This window comes from Salmo salar, chromosome ssa26 (genome assembly GCF_905237065.1).
Source record: "Salmo salar chromosome ssa26, Ssal_v3.1, whole genome shotgun sequence".
Classification (NCBI taxonomy): domain Eukaryota; kingdom Metazoa; phylum Chordata; class Actinopteri; order Salmoniformes; family Salmonidae; genus Salmo; species Salmo salar.
Window position 1 is genome coordinate 22377941 of NC_059467.1, and position 15844 is coordinate 22393784.

A 15844-nucleotide genomic window follows, 5' to 3' on the forward strand; every position below is an offset into this window, starting at 1 on the left:
CTCAGTGATGTACTGGACTATACGCACTACCCTTTGTAGTGCCCTGCGGTCGGATTTTGAGGATCTGAGGGCCCATGCAAAATATTTTCAGCCTCTTGAGGGTGCCTTCTTTACAACTGTGTTGGTGTGTGTGGACCATGTTAATTTCTTAGTGATGTGGACACCGAGGAACTTAAAGCTCTCAAACCGCTCCCCTACAGCCCCGTCGATGTGGATTAGGGTGTGCTCAGCCCTCCATTTCCTGTAGTCCACAATCAGCTCCTTTGTCTTGCTGACGTTGAGGGAGAGGTTGTTCTCCTGGCACCACACCACCAGGTCACTGACCTCCTCCCTATAGGCAGTCTCATCGTCTGTGATCAGGCTATCACCACCATGTCATCAGCAAACTTAAAAATGGTGTTGGAGTCGTGTGTGGCCATGCAGTTGTGGGTGAACAGGGAGTACAGGAGGGGTGTAAGCACGCACCCCTGAGGGGCCCCGTGTTGAAGGTCAGTGTGGTAGATGTGTTGTTACCTACCCTCACTACCTCGGGGCGCACGTCAGAAAGTCCAGGATCCAGTTGCTGAGGGAGGTGTTCAGTCCCAGGGTCCTGAGCTTAGTGATGAGCTTGGAGGGCACTATGGTGTTGAATGGAATGAACAGCATTCTCACATAGATTGAAGTTGCCAGGGATAATAGAATGGTGCCAGAGGAGATTGCTGACGTTTTTACGGGCTCCTAACCAAGTGTGCTATTTTGTGTGTTTTTTCGCATTGTTTGTAACTTATTTTGTACATAATGTTACTGCCACCGTTTCTTATGACCGAAAAGAGCTTCTAGACATCAGACTTTAATGCAGGTCGGGGTGCCTTGTGAGAATTCGTCAGTGAGTGGGTAATAGTGGTGGTATGGAATAGTGGTATATAGGTAGAGGGTTAGTTGGTGGTGCAATTTTTTCCTTTTTGTATAAAAAATGTAATGCGATTGACCACACACAACACATGCACAAACTAAATGTGCGAATGCCATGATACCAAAGAAGAAGAAGAAAGCGAGGTAGTTAAATGCAAGGAGTAGCTTTAATGCTTCTATAGGAAGTGTTCAAATAAAACGAGTTTTCTTCAAATGAAGATGTTTATAACAGATGAAGCTATTGTCAGAGAGTTTTGCTTTTTAACGTTACCTATTATGGTTTGTAAGCTAATGGGTGATTAATTAGAACAAAAAAAGACCATACTTTTGGGGATTTTCACAAAATGTAATCCATAGAAGGGTCCTTTGGAGGAAGGATTGTTGACATATATTTGACAATTGTATTTTAAAGCATAATTGAGGAATAAATAATTGAAGTTGGAACATTTGTGAAATTGGCTGCATTTACACAGGAAGCCCAATTCTGATATTTTTTCCACTAATTGGTCTTTTGACATATCACATCAGATCTTTTCACATATCTTTTTAAGAGCTGATATGATTGGTTAAAATAGCAATTAGAGGAAAAAAAACATATTGGGATGCCTGTGTAACCGCAGTCATTTTGGCCTTGCCCAGGCCTCCTTTAAGACCATAATGTTTCATCTGTAGGTCCTACAAAGCAAAAATGTTAGTCATAAGAAGCTTTACCGCTTGCGCTGTAATATGAGTAGTATTTTGACTTCAATAAAAAAAAAAATTAAAAATCAATTAATTTAGGAATATAGTCAAATAAAAACAAATATTGAAAATATTTTTATTTATTTATGTCTGTCTGTAATAGAGCCCTTTTGTGGGGGAAAACTGATTGGCTGGGCCTGGCTCCCGTGGGTGGGCGGGCCTATGAGTGATTTCCTTATATTTTACTAACCATTTCCATTTATTATTGGTTTTTCAACTTCTAACGGAAGGAAGATTAATCAAAGAGTCCAAACTCATGTCATCATCAGATCCCTCTTTCTCTTCCGCAGCAGGAGCAACGCCAGCTGCAGCAGACCCAGCAGTAGCAGGAGCTGCCACAGCACCACCTGCTGGCACGGAGGAGACTTTCGAGACCATAGTTCATAACTTAATTTCCATTCAATCCATTGACAATCTTGTCTAGGCGACCATCTTCGGCCTCGATTCCCACACTTCCCAAAATGGTATTGATATCCTTGGAGGAGGGGCTGGTGTTGCCACCGAGCACAGGCAGGAGGTAAGCGGAAACGTAACGCATTTTTAAGTCTAAACAGACACGAAACGTCGGTCACGCTGAATTTTCCGGAAGAGAAAGAGCCCTTATATGAACTGTAACTCACCAAAATCTTTGACATCGTTGCGTTTATATTTTTGTTCGTATAATAGACCCTCCCTTTACTTGCATCATTGCACGTCCTGCAAACCACCTGCAGAGGGCGATCATTTTGAATCCATTATCACATTTTCGCTGCTTACAAATTGGATCATAACTCTAAAAGTAGCTGAGATCCCACCCTGGAACTTTGATACGCCCGTAGAATATATTATGTTCAACAATATATTGACACAAATTTGGCATTTTCTATATTCATGATTATATATTTTCAATATTCATAAATTAATGTAATCATTTTTTAAATCAACATAGTACTCATAATTACTGAGGTAAAACTTAATATGACACAAATTGTTGCTTTGCAGCACCTACATATTAAACATTATGGAGCTTTAAAAGGAGGCCTGGGTAAGGCCAAAATGTTACAAATATTCCAACATATTTCTAAACACACATTGCGAAGTCGACGATATAGCTAAAGTTCAAACATTTGTCATGTTGATTAAAAAAGTGAAATATCTTAGCTCCCATCATCATGCCAATGAAAACCTAATCTGTTAGAATTATTTTAGTTAGAATTTACATTGAAAACTGAATTTACTATAGTCCATAGAATACCTTGAGAAGAAGAGGCGAAGCGAGAGGGTTAGCTATCTCTCGACAAAATCTCTGCAAAATAAAGCCAATGCGTTTCTATAGGCTATGGGTTTGACTCGCATTATCAGGGCGGATACATGAGCATATCGTCATTATATACAGCATTCTGATATACTTCAATCAGTCCATGGGTGAATCTCAAATTATATTTTCTTGATTCCTCACATCCTCTCTCCATGCCTCTTTCTCAAAAACAATTACATTTGATGAGAAGAAAAGACATGAGGAACCATGAAAAAAGAATTCAGCTACATCTAATATAGCGGTTTCCGTAGTGTAGTGGTTATCACGTTCGCCTCACACGCGAAAGGTCCCCGGTTCGAAACCGGGCGGAAACATATATTTTTTTGCTTTAATGCATATCGGTACACAAAAGTGATTTAATTTCTTCGGCCAACGTTACATTAAATGATCATCTAAAACATAGTGAAAATGCAATCTTGAGAGATATTACAAAAGTGGCCAAACGAAAAGATATGTTACAGAGCAATCTCGCGAGATATTCACCAACGTTGCCATGACGATACTTTGTTGTCGTTTGAGCTATCACAGATGGATGTGTTTAGCTAGGCAGCGTGCTAGCTGTTTACTTTTTCAAAGATAGTCAATTTTCAGCTATATCTGTGCGTGGTAGCAGTATTTCAGAATGGTAAGTACGTGTATTATCTTTTCAACAATATAATAAAGCATTACAGTTAGACTCACTGCAGTGTGGTAACGTTAGCGTCTACTAGTACTGTAATGTTCATCTAGCTTCATGAATACATGCAATGTCTGCATTGTAGCTAGCTAACATCCACGCAATGGTAAAGGAAGCTTAGAATTAACTTCACCGCGGAGTGGAGCCGAGACCAGTCGGTGGTTGTATTTGATTACGTTTTATTGAACAAGTATGTATTTCAGCAAACAAAGAAAGGCACGAAACTTCTGAGGAAAAACAAAGGTGGGCATTTCATTTTTGAACTAACGTTACTGTTAACGTTATTGACCTTGGGCGAATCGATGTAACGTTAGCTAGCTAGGAGTTTAATCCGCGACCTTTTATCTAGCTCGGTAGTTAGAAGTAACATTTTTAGATTTCGTTGCATTACAGCCACCCAAAAAGAAGGCTGCAGCCAAGTCTGTCAAAGGGAAGACGCCGACAGTAGTAGATGGCCTTTCCACGGAGGAGATGTCGAAGGAGCAGGTAGGTGTTATTTCATGCACCTCTACACATTAGTTACACTCTGATGCTCCATTACTAGGTCAGTGATAGCTAACTGTGCAAACATACATCGTGCAAACAAGTACTGTACTAGCTACTGAGCAACTATAGCGAATCAAATGTTATTTGTCACATGCGCCGAATACAACAGGTGTACAGTGAAACGCTTACTTACAAGCCCTTAACCAACAATGCAGTTTAAGAAAGAGATAAGCAAGAGATAAGAATAACAAATAATTAATGAGCAGCAGTAAATAACAATAGCGGAGCTATATACAGGGGGTACCGGTACAGAGTCAATGTGTCAATGTGCTGGGGCACCGGTGTCGAGGTAATTGAGGTAATATGTACATGTAGGTAGAGTTATTAAAGTGACTATGCATAGATAATAACAGAGTGTAGCAGCAGCGTAGAGGGGGTGGGAGGGGCAATGCAAATAATATAGGTAGCCATTTGATTAGCTGTTTAGGGGTCTTATGGCTTGGGGGTAGAATCTGTTTAGAAGCCTCTTGGACCTAGATTTGGCGCTCCAGTACCACTTGCCGTGCGGTAGCAGTGAGAACAGTCTATGGCTATGGTGGCTGGAGTCTGACAATTTTTAGGGCCTTCCTCTGACACCGCTTGGTGTAGAGGTCCTGGATATCAGGAAGCTTGGCCCCGGTGGTGTACTGGGCCGTACGCACTACCCTCTGTAGTGGCTTGTGGTCGGAGGCTGAGCAGTTGCCATGCCAGGCAGTGATGCAACCCGTCGGGATGCTCTCGATGGTGCAGCTGTAGAAAGTTTTGAGGATCTGAGGACCCATGCCAAATCTTTTCAGTCTCCTGCGGGGGAATAGGTTTTGTCGTGCCCCCTTCACAACTGTCGTGGTGTGCTTGGATCATGTTAGTTTGTTGGTGATGTGGACGCCAAGGAACTTGAAGCTCTCAACCTACTCCACTACAGCCCCGTTGATGAGAATGGGGGCGTGCTCAGTCCTCCTTTTCCTGTAGTCCACAATCATCTCTTTTGTCTTGATCACGTTGAGGGAGAGGTTGCTGTCCTTGCACCACACGGTCAGGTCTCTGACCTCCTTCCTATAGGCTGTCTCATCGTTGTCGGTGATGAGTCCTACCACTGTTGTCATTAGCAAACTTAATGATGGTGTTGGAGTCGTGCCTGGCTGTGCAGTCATGAGTGAACAGGAAGTACAGGAGGGAACTGAGCACGCACCCCTGAGTGGCCCCCGTGTTGAAGATCAGCGTGGTGGATGTGTTGTTACCTACCCTTACCACCTGGGGGCGGCCCATCAGGATGTCCAGGATCCAGTTGCAGAGGGAGGTGTTTAGTCCCAGGATCCTTAGCTTAGTGATGAGCTTTGAGGGCACTATGGTGTTGAACGATGAGCTGTAGTCAATGAATAGCATTCTCACATAGGTGTTCCTTTTGTCCAGGTGGGAAAGGGCAGTGTGGAGTGCAATAGAGATTCCATCATCTGTGGATCTGTTGGTGTGGTATGCAAATTGGAGTTGGTCTAGGGTTTCTGGGATGATGGTGTTGATGTGAGCCATGACCAATCTTTCAAAGCCTTTCATGGCTACAGATGTGAGTGCTACAGGTCGGTAGTCATTTAGGCAGGTTACCTTAGTGTTCTTGGGCACAGGGACTATGGTGGTCTGCTTGAAACATGTCAGACAGGGAGAGGTTGAAAATGTCAGTGAAGACACTTGCCAGTTGGTCAGTGCATGCTTGGAGTACACGTCCTGGAAATCCATCAGGCCCTGCGGCCTTGTGAATGTTGACCTGTTTAAAGGTCTTACTCACATCGGCTGCGGAGAACGTGATCACACATCCAAAACAGCTGATGCTCTCATGCATGTTTCAGTGTTACTTGCCTCGAAGCGAGCATAGAAGTGATTTAGCTTGTCTTGTAGGCTTGTGTCACTGGGCAGTTCGCGGCTGTGCTTCCCTTTGTAGTCTGTAATAGTTTGCAAGCCCTGCCACATCCAACGAGTGTCGGAGCCGGTGTTGTACGATTCGATCTTAGTCCTGTATTGACGCGTTGCCTGTTTGATGGTTCGTCGGAGGGTATAGCAGGATTTCTTATAAGCTTCTGGGTTAGAGTCCTGCTCCTTGAAAGCGGCAGCTCTACCCTTTAGCTCAGTGCGAATGTTGCTTGTAATCCATGGCTTCTGGTTGGGGTATGTACGTACAGTCACTGTGGGGACGACGTCCTCAATGCACTTATTGATAAAGCCAGTGACTGATGTGGTGTACTCCTCAATGCCATCGGAAGAATCCCGGAACATATTCCAGTCTGTGCGAGCAAAACAGTCCTGTAGTTTAGCATCTGCTTCATCTGACCACTTTTTTATAGACAGAGTCACTGGTGCTTCCTGCTTTCATTTTTGCTTGTAAGCAGGAATCAGGAGGATAGAGTTATAGCCAGATTTGCCAAATGGAGGACGATGGAGAGCTTTGTACGCGTTTCTGTGTGTGGAGTAAAGGTGGTCTAGAATTTTGTTCCCTCTGGTTGCACATTGAACATGCTGATAGAAATGAGGTAAAACTCATTTAAGTTTCCCTGCATTAAAGTCCCCGGCCACTAGGAGTGCTGCCTGTGGATGAGCGTTTTCCTGTTTGCTTAAGGCGGAATACAGCTCATTGAGTCCGGTTTTAGTGCCAGCATCGGTCTGTGGTGGTATGTAGACAGCTACGAAAAATACAGATGAAAACTCTCTAGGTAGATAGTGTGGTCTACAGCTTATCATTAGATACTCTACCTCAGGTGAGCAAAACCTTGAGACTTCCTTTGATATCGTGCACAAGCTATTGTTTACATATATGCATAGGCCCCCGCCCTGTGTCTTACCAGAGGCTGCTGTTTTGTCCTGTCGATAGAGTGTATCAAATAAACAATTTGCTTGATAATCCATGGGTTATGCTGCATAGCATATATTTATCTGAATCTACATGATGATGATCTCTGTGTCAGCTGGAGGAGCACATTGTGCGGCTGCGGGAGGAGCTGGACAGGGAGAGGGAGGAGAGGAACTACTTCCAGCTGGAGAGGGACAAGATCCACACCTTCTGGGAGATCACCAAGAGACACCTGGACGAGAGGAAGGCAGACCTGAGAAACAGAGACCGGGAGATGGAAGAGGCTGAAGAGCGCCACCAAGTAGAGATCAAGGTATAACACACACACATCTACACACGCATACAGTAGCAGACACACAAACAGTGTTTAACCACATTATAATAGTTATCAGGGTCCTTACTGTTACTGTTCTGTTCCTCAGGTGTACAAGCAGAAAGTGAAGCATCTGCTGTATGAGCACCAGAACAGCATCTCAGAGCTGAAGGGAGAGGGCGTGGTCTCTAACAAGCTGATGCAGAAAGAGCACGCCGAGCTGGAGAACGAGCTCTGCAAGGGCATGCGCACCCTCAAAGTGGACTTTAAGGAGCAGGAGCTCTCCAACGAGAACCTCGTCAAGGGCCTCAAACTGGTGCATGGCGTCCTCGCTCTCTCTGTCAATATGAGCTTCTCACCACCCAGATCAATGTTCTGCCTTTTTATCACGTTTGCTTTCCACACACGTCTATGGTGACATTGCATTGATTGTCAATTCTTTACATTTCTGTTTCAACAGAAAAACGACCAGGAAATTACCAAAACGAGAAATGACTTTGAGAGACAAGTGCGAGGTGATTATAGCTGGGCCTGTGTTGCCGTTAAACTGTACTCACATGCGTACATATACTCAAAATATGAACCATAGCCATCTCTCTCTGTCTATTGCCATTTGACTGACCTGCTGAGTAGAAATTGAGGCCAAGTATGAGAAGAAGATGCAGATGCTGCGTCAGGAGCAGGACCTGAGGAGGAAGACAGAGATCCACGAGATCGAGGAGAGGAAGAACAGCCAGATCAACACGCTGATGAAGAACCACGAGAAGGCTTTCAGCGACATCAAGAACTACTACAACGACATCACCCTCAACAACCTGGCCCTCATCAACTCACTCAAGGTTAGCAATACCACAACAATATCAGCTAATAACCAAGGTATTTGTTCTGCTCAATAACAATAACCTAGGCCCAATCAACTGACTGAGGATTAGAAATTCCTCAACGTACAGTATCGTCAAACCTAACCTAGGCCTCATCAACTCACAACTCACTTGTGTATTACAAGACGATAACAGAGAGGTGTATGATTACTGATAGGTCCTGATCTTTAGCAGAAGGGTTCACTGTGTGGTGTGCCTGACAGACAGTGGCCAGGGTTTAGAGCCCTGGAGGGCAAACTGTTTGTTACACTGACACATCAATCCAATACAAGCTAGTAACCAGTTGTTTACATGGTCTGTGTGTGTCTGTCAGGAACAAATGGAGGAGATGAAGAGGAAGGAGGAGCGTCTGGAGAAGGACATGGCAGAGGTGCTGCTGCAGAACAAGCGCCTGACGGAGCCCCTGCAGAGGGCCAAGGAGGAGGTGGCCGAGCTGCAGAAACAACTGGCCAACTACGAGAAGGACAAGACCTCACTGGCGGTGGGTTACACACACAAACACAGAATAGAATACATGATATCTGGTTATATGGTAATTATACAGAAGATTTATAGCAAAAAATGACAATGTAGCAGTATGACAGATATGCATAACACATATTCATATAGCAACATGCAAAAGTAAAATTCTCTCAAATGTTCTATGATGAATGGTTTGTGTTGGGTGTATCTGAGAGTGAATATAAATGTAGTAGGGTACTTGGTGAAAGTAAACAGGAGTGATGGTGCCTGTCTTGACAGGGGGCCAAAGCACATCTGAAGGTCGCAGACAAGGAGATGAAAGACCTGAAGTGGGAACACGAAGTGCTGGAACAGAGGTTTAGTAAGGTGAGAAGCTACAATTACACACACACACACACACGTCCAAGCGTGCACACACACACGCACACAAACTCTGGTTTGTTATGACAAAGGCTTTTGTCCTCACATGTTGCATAAATTGTTGTCACTTGATTCAATCAAATCAAATGTTATTTGTCACATGCGCCAAATGCAACAGGTGTAGTAGACCTTACAGTGAAACGCTTACTTACAAGCCCTTAACAAACAATGCTTTAAGAGGTTAAGAAAAAAAAACAAGTTAAGTAAAAAAATAGATAAATATTAAATAAAAGTAACAAATAATTAGACAGCAGCAGTAAAATAACAAGCGAGGCTATATACAAGGGTACTGGTACAGATTCAATGTGCGGGGGCACCGGTTAGTTGAGGAAATTGAGGTAATTTGTACATGTAGATAGAGTTAAAGTGACTATGCATAGATAATAAACAGAGAGTAACAGCAGCGTAAAAGAGTGGTCTGGGTAGCACTTTGATTAGCTGTTCAGCAGTTTTATGGCTTGGGGGTAGAAGCTGTTAAGAAGCCTTTTGGACCTCAACTTGGCGCTCCGGTACCACTTGCCGTGCAGTAGCAGAGAGAACAGTCTATGACTAAGGTCTGGTCTTTGACAATTTTTAGGGCCTTCCTCTGACACCGCCTGATATAGAGGTCCTGGATGGCAGGAAGCTTGGACCCAGTGATGTACTGGGCCGTACGCACTACCCTCTGTAGTGCCTTGCGGTCAGAGGCCGAGCAGTTGCCATACCAGGCAGTGATGCAACCAATCAGGATGCTCTCGATGGTGCAGCATTAGAACATTTTGAGGATCTGAGGACCCATGCCAAACAACAGAAAGTTTAGCCTTTTCAAAGTTCAAGGATGAGTCCTTCTGCCGTTTTACCCTGTGTATGGGTCTTGTTCTGAGACCACAGCACAAACTAACTACACAGACCATTTATTAGGTTGACTATAACGTCCTAGTAACTGGACACTTTTCACCCATACAATGGCTACTATTGAAGGACAGTCCCTTGGCCTCTGTTATGCACTCACACACCCAAAAAATTGAACAGAATTGAATCAAATGTAATTCTATCAAATTGATACCTGCTTATCTGTGTTTCTAAATGAGCTGAGCCAATCCTTTTGTCTGTGTGGTGCAGGTCCAGGTGGAGCGTGATGACCTGTATAAGAAGTTCACCCAGGCCATCCAGGAGGTGCAGCAGAAGAGTGGCTTTAAGAACCTCCTGTTGGAGAGGAAACTGGGGGCTCTGACCAACACCCTGGAGAAGAAGGAGGCTCAGCTCAACGAGGTGCTGTCTGCCTCCAACTTGGACCACACCGCCCTCAGCGTGGTCACACGCAAACTGGAGGTATGCTACCCTCCCTGTGCTACCTAACCCTAGCTTCAAGTCCACATCCTGGTTCAGCCCTAACTCTCAACCACAACCCTAACTGTAGCTTTATGACCACATCCTGGTTCAACCCTAACTCTCAACCACAACCCTAACTGTAGCTTTATGACCACATCCTGGTTCAACCCTAACTCTCAACCACAACCCTAACTGTAGCTTTATGACCACATCCTGGTTCAACCCTAACTCTCAACCACAACCCTAACTGTAGCTTTATGACCACATCCTGGTTCAACCCTAACTGTAGCTTTATGACCACATCCTGGTTCAGCCCTAACTCTCAACCACAACCCTAACTGTAGCTTTATGACCACATCCTGGTTCAACCCTAACTCTCAACCACAACCCTAACTGTAGCTTTATGACCACATCCTGGTTCAGCCCTAACTCTCAACCACAACCCTAACTGTAGCTTTATGACCACATCCTGGTTCAACCCTAACTCTCAACCACAACCCTAACTGTAGCTTTATGACCACATCCTGGTTCAACCCTAACTTGTAGCTTTATGACCACATCCTGGTTCAGCCCTAACTCTCAACCACAACCCTAACTGTAGCTTTATGACCACATCCTGGTTCAACCCTAACTGTAGCTTTATGACCACATCCTGGTTCAACCCTAACTCTCAACCACAACCCTAACTGTAGCTTTATGACCACATCCTGGTTCAGCCCTAACTCTCAACCACAACCCTAACTGTAGCTTTATGACCACATCCTGGTTCAACCCTAACTCTCAACCACAACCCTAACTGTAGCTTTATGACCACATCCTGGTTCAACCCTAACTCTCAACCACAACCCTAACTGTAGCTTTATGACCACATCCTGGTTCAACCCTAACTCTCAACCACAACCCTAACTGTAGCTTTATGACCACATCCTGGTTCAACCCTGACCACAACCTTAACCCTAACCACCCTGACTACACAGCTCCATCATACCAAAGAAGCTACACTAGTACCCTACTCTCTTGTGTTGAGCTAACAGTAGAGTTGTGAAAACAACTAGCACCACACCTCATCAGTCCTGCTTTGTGGTGGATACTGGATACAAGCCAAGTTGTCATTTAAGATTAAAACAGAGAAGTGTTCTTAACAGAAAAATGTGATCTTCATTCCATTGTGCGACTATGTTTGCTGTTGCTAAGTCCTTGCTATCAGGTTTCTCTACTCTACTGTCCTAGAAGCTGATTATCAAGTGGCTTTAACCACATCAAATTGCAAACCTTGCCTGTGAGCGTAGTTACTGGAGGAAGCTTACGGTAGACTATTCTGCAGCCAAACAACTCTATTTGTTTTTTCCTTGCAGGAAGTTTTGGACTCCAAGAACATTGCGATCAAAGACTTGCAGTATGAGTTGGCGCGGGTTTGTAAGGTGAGGATGTTGGCTGAATACATTGCCTTTTGGTTCTGAACCCTATTTAGTTTTGTACATTAAGCGGAAAACAACAGTATTATAACTATGTAATAGAATAACTAACCAATCCAAAATCAATACATTCTCATCTTAATAGGCAAAAGTGATAATAGTGTCTGTCAATATACTGTTACTCTCAATAAAAATGTTAACATCTCTGTCTGATGGGCAGGCCCATAATGACCTGCTGAAAACCTACGAGGCCAAGCTGCAGGCCTTTGGGATCCCTATGGAGGAGCTGGGCTTCAAGCCCCTGGAGAGTAGTGTGGCTGGACACTCCCTGGGCCAGGGCCCTGCAGGCCTGGTGTCTGCCCCCACATGAGAGGCCCACAGGCTGGGCTCAGAGACACAAATACTCCCCTCATCCACACAGACTATCACTTACTGCAGTGCTAATGTGACTCTTCTTTCTATCTCACTCTCTCTTTATTGTAACGTTTGATAGAAATACTACTGAAGATCAACAGCAACTCTCTGTTTGCAAAGATGAACTTGTCTTTTTCCACTACACTGTAAACATTTCCAAATAAACATATTTTTAAAAGTATCTCAGCTGCTGTATGTGTATATACTCACACATGGTGAAAGAACAACAATATATATGTTTTTATGCCGAGATGAGATCCATGTTTGTTTGTTCAGTCATCTCACTAAATCTGAAGGGCAGGCAAAAACCTGCAACATAGACACCAGGGTAGATCAGCATATCATCAGGACTATCAAATCCCAACTCAAACAGGATTTCCTGAGTCTCACTGCCAACAAAGTTATTTTACTGAGGAGCCTGCTATAGAGAGCAATAGTAATGGCGTCTTTTTGTAGGCACTAATTCCAGCATGGTGCGTTGAGCAAAGCCTATGGGAAAATGAATTGAGTTTTCGTAGGGTTTTTGGATGAACGCCAAAAATAAGGTCTGTGGTAAACACAGGCTTAGGAGATGTTATATATTTTGTTCTACAAGATAATCGTCATCACCTAACGTAACTTTTGTGAATTTTGAAGCATTTCTGTAATAAAATAAAAAGACGACACCCAAAGGCTTCATAATTCATAAAGGTCACGTTAACTGACTGACATCTCATAGAACAAAATGTAGAAGCACTCAATTATCTCAAGTAAGAAAGTTAAATCAAGCTACTTTTTAAGCTCGGACTCTGGTGATCCTTCTACATTTTTGGAAAACAGTAAATGGACTAAAGCGCACAAATTCCTCTTCCTTGCCTGAGCAAGTTCTGTCTGCCTCGCATCATAACGGAGAAGAAGAGGATAAGTGATGCTTTAATCATTTTATCTCGGCAGGCTTTTTATTTGAGAAAAACAGTGATTGACCCTGGTCAGTCAATCAACTGCTCTTCCCTCTGCCAGCCTCTAGCTGACTCGATGGTTAACTTCAAGTGAATCTTTGTTTTCATTTCAACAATTTACTATCTCTGATGTGCTAGATGATTCATGTAAAAAAATCCACTGGGGCTGGTATGCTTGATGAATTTTTGCTGGAGCTCTCTACCCACCTGTTGCTGAATCATTCATCCATATGTTTTACCTGACTGTATAGCTCATTTGTGTGGTATTAGGTAATATGTTAATATTAACTCTGCTGTTGTTATTATTGTACTATTAATAACATAATATTACCTAGTTATAATACCTGTTTATTAGATACAGTCCTTACCTATTGTGCGATTGCAGTTCTGTTCCATTTTTATTTACTCTTGTAGCCCATTTGATAAGCATACATTCAGCCTGCTCTATTCATTGCATTCCATGTGTACATTCATTGTCTCTCTGTTTCTGTAGCTTTACAGAACCATATCCATGTACATACCCATGTTCATCTTCTCCTGTGTGTGATTAAAGTTCCTGCTTTATTCCCCTCTAACCCGGGGCGGTGTCAGTGAGTTTCAAACCAGTAAATATGAGCCGGGTCGCTCTCTTTCATGGTCCTTTGCCTCGCCAGATTTGTGACTTTTGCTGACAACACTACGATATGGTGGCCCACAGAGACTACACAGGGTACTTTCCGCACTGCCCACCTGCGGTCCAGTGGAGTATGGTTCTGGGGTATCCAGTGGACGACTACCATTTGGATCATACCTTCTCTCTGGAGACTGGGAACCCCCCACCTGCCGACGGTGCAACATGGACCCTATGTCCTCTCTCCTCCACCTGTAAGATGCTGCTCAGCATCAGGTGGGGCCACATCCCCAGCAACCCAGCGCATGGATTTGTCTTCTGCTTTCGAGTGCCGGGGGTTGCAGCACCGTGGACATCGCTGGATATGTCGTATGGTGTGCAGGAGGCCCATTTTTCCCGTGTTGAACAGAATATACAGAGTCTTCTTAGCATTATGTAATGATTGTCCATGATCTGGTCCTCCTCTGGTTCCTGCACTGGGGGACTTGCCTGCCTCAATTAGGGAACCTCTGCCGCCGTGCCTGCTCACCTCTGCTGGGGCACAGCTCACCTCTGCTGGGGCACAGCCCACCTCTGCTGGGGCACAGCCCACCTCTGCTGGGGCACAGCCCACCTCTGCTGGGGCACAGCTCACCTCTGCTGGGGCACAGCTCACCTCTGCTGGGGCACAGCCCACCTCTGCTGGGGCACAGCCCACCTCTGCTGGGGCACAGCTCACCTCTGCTGGGGCACAGCCCACCTCTGCTGGGGCACAGCTCACCTCTGCTGGGGCACAGCCCACCTCTGCTGGGGCACAGCCCACCTCTGCTGGGGCACAGCTCACCTCTGCTGGGGCACAGCTCACCTCTGCTGGGGCACAGCCCACCTCTGTGGGGGAGCCACCGCCGCACCTGCTCTCCGCTACTGGGGTCTGGCCTGCCTCAGTTGGGGAGCCTCCAACACTGTGCCTGCTCTCCTCCCGGCCCTACAAACGGGGCCCTCCCCCCTGACTTGTTATAGTGGGCTGGCCCTACTCCAACATGCAACCCGCATGGTCACTTTAAGCCCTCTGTCCTCTGGCTGTTCCTGACCTGCAGCTGATGGAAAGGCTGCATGGAGTAACTACATGGGGTGGCGGGGAGCACCACTACTGACATTCAGGCAGTGTATGTTACAGAATCCCCCTGCCAAGGGCACTACAGGGCGCTATATCACTGTTTGTGTGAGCATTTGTTTATTTGCTTTTCTGGAGCCGCGCTGTTTCTCACCCATCCTCACCCTTTCTCCTCTTCACTTGGGAGACCACTCTCCTCCAGCTTATGGTTTCAGCCAATCGGACAATAGCCATGTCTCACCCTTGTGCACGCTCTAGCCATGCAGTCTCTCCAGGTCCTGATTGGCTAGCCAGCCTGACCCACACTCTCCAACGGAGTAAATATTGCCATTACTGAACATGTTATTCCAGTCTGTGTGGGTGGACAGTCTGTGTGGATAGAATGCGTGAAAACAGAGTAAGTTGTTGTTGTTGTTGATTAGCTTGGCTTTGTATATCACTACGTAGCTAAGTACAATGTTATATGCTGAAGTTGTTATTAGTATTGGATAGTATTACCTTTAGTGCAGTGGTGTGTATTCATGGAGCCAAGGGAAGCCAGGCTTCCCCCAAAAATTGACAAAGGAAAGAAAATGCATTCAATTATTTATCTTTCTTCTCTCTGTATTTCATAATTTCCTTCAACTCGAAAGAGGCTGAAGGCATCTCACAGGAGAAAGCATCCGAGTGAGCGAAACAGAGCCCCTGTCTGGTCAAAACAAGTACGACATTGTTGCCGCTCGTAGCGTTGAAGTCAAGGGAAGCCTGCGAGCATCTGGCCTCCATTGACCAAACAAGTATCCATAATTAGCCAGTCAGTGTTGAGCTAAATTGAGCGAGCTCAACTGTTAATGGTCCTGGCGTACCAAAGAAAGTGTCAAGGGAAGCCAGCTTGGATTTGGCATCACTCCTTTCAAATTCCATTGAGAGCATACATCATTGACAGAAAAACTTTCATTGTTGCATCTCGTTGTGCTGTTGTCCTCCGGTGGCTAGCTAGCCAGCTAGCTAAAATGGACCCTTTCCTAAATTAGCCATGGAT

General features: G+C 44.8%; 2 protein-coding genes and 1 non-coding gene across 3 annotated transcripts in view; 2 read left to right on the plus strand and 1 right to left on the minus strand.

Moving 5' to 3' along the window:
• Window positions 1-2932, minus strand: part of dbnd1 (Dysbindin domain-containing protein 1) — a 43469-nt gene extending 40537 nt beyond the window's left edge. The window contains exon 1 of the mRNA XM_014175703.2: window positions 2867-2932. The gene's annotated coding sequence lies outside the window, so the exon portion shown is untranslated. The remainder of the gene's footprint in view (window positions 1-2866) is intronic.
• A 238-nt stretch (window positions 2933-3170) lies between these two features.
• trnav-cac (transfer RNA valine (anticodon CAC)) lies at window positions 3171-3243 on the plus strand. The gene has a single exon. It is a non-coding gene; the product is annotated as a tRNA-Val (tRNA).
• Window positions 3244-3361: 118 nt separating this feature from the next.
• On the plus strand, window positions 3362-12363 carry LOC106587378 (growth arrest-specific 8). Its single transcript, XM_014175729.2, has 11 exons — window positions 3362-3554; window positions 3999-4091; window positions 7082-7279; window positions 7389-7595; window positions 7740-7794; window positions 7913-8118; window positions 8474-8641; window positions 8902-8988; window positions 10144-10353; window positions 11709-11774; window positions 11989-12363. The coding sequence occupies exons 1-11, from the start codon at window positions 3552-3554 to the stop codon at window positions 12136-12138; spliced, it is 1443 nt and encodes a 480-aa protein (XP_014031204.1). The 5' UTR covers window positions 3362-3551; the 3' UTR covers window positions 12139-12363.
• Window positions 12364-15844: the final 3481 nt, after the last annotated feature.

Coding starts and splice junctions, on each gene's coding strand:
- LOC106587378 (XM_014175729.2), top strand. Junction 8,119..8,473: donor CCCTCATCAACTCACTCAAG/GTTAGCAATACC, acceptor TGTGTCTGTCAG/GAACAAATGGAGGAGATGAA. Junction 11,775..11,988: donor AGTTGGCGCGGGTTTGTAAG/GTGAGGATGTTG, acceptor TCTGATGGGCAG/GCCCATAATGACCTGCTGAA.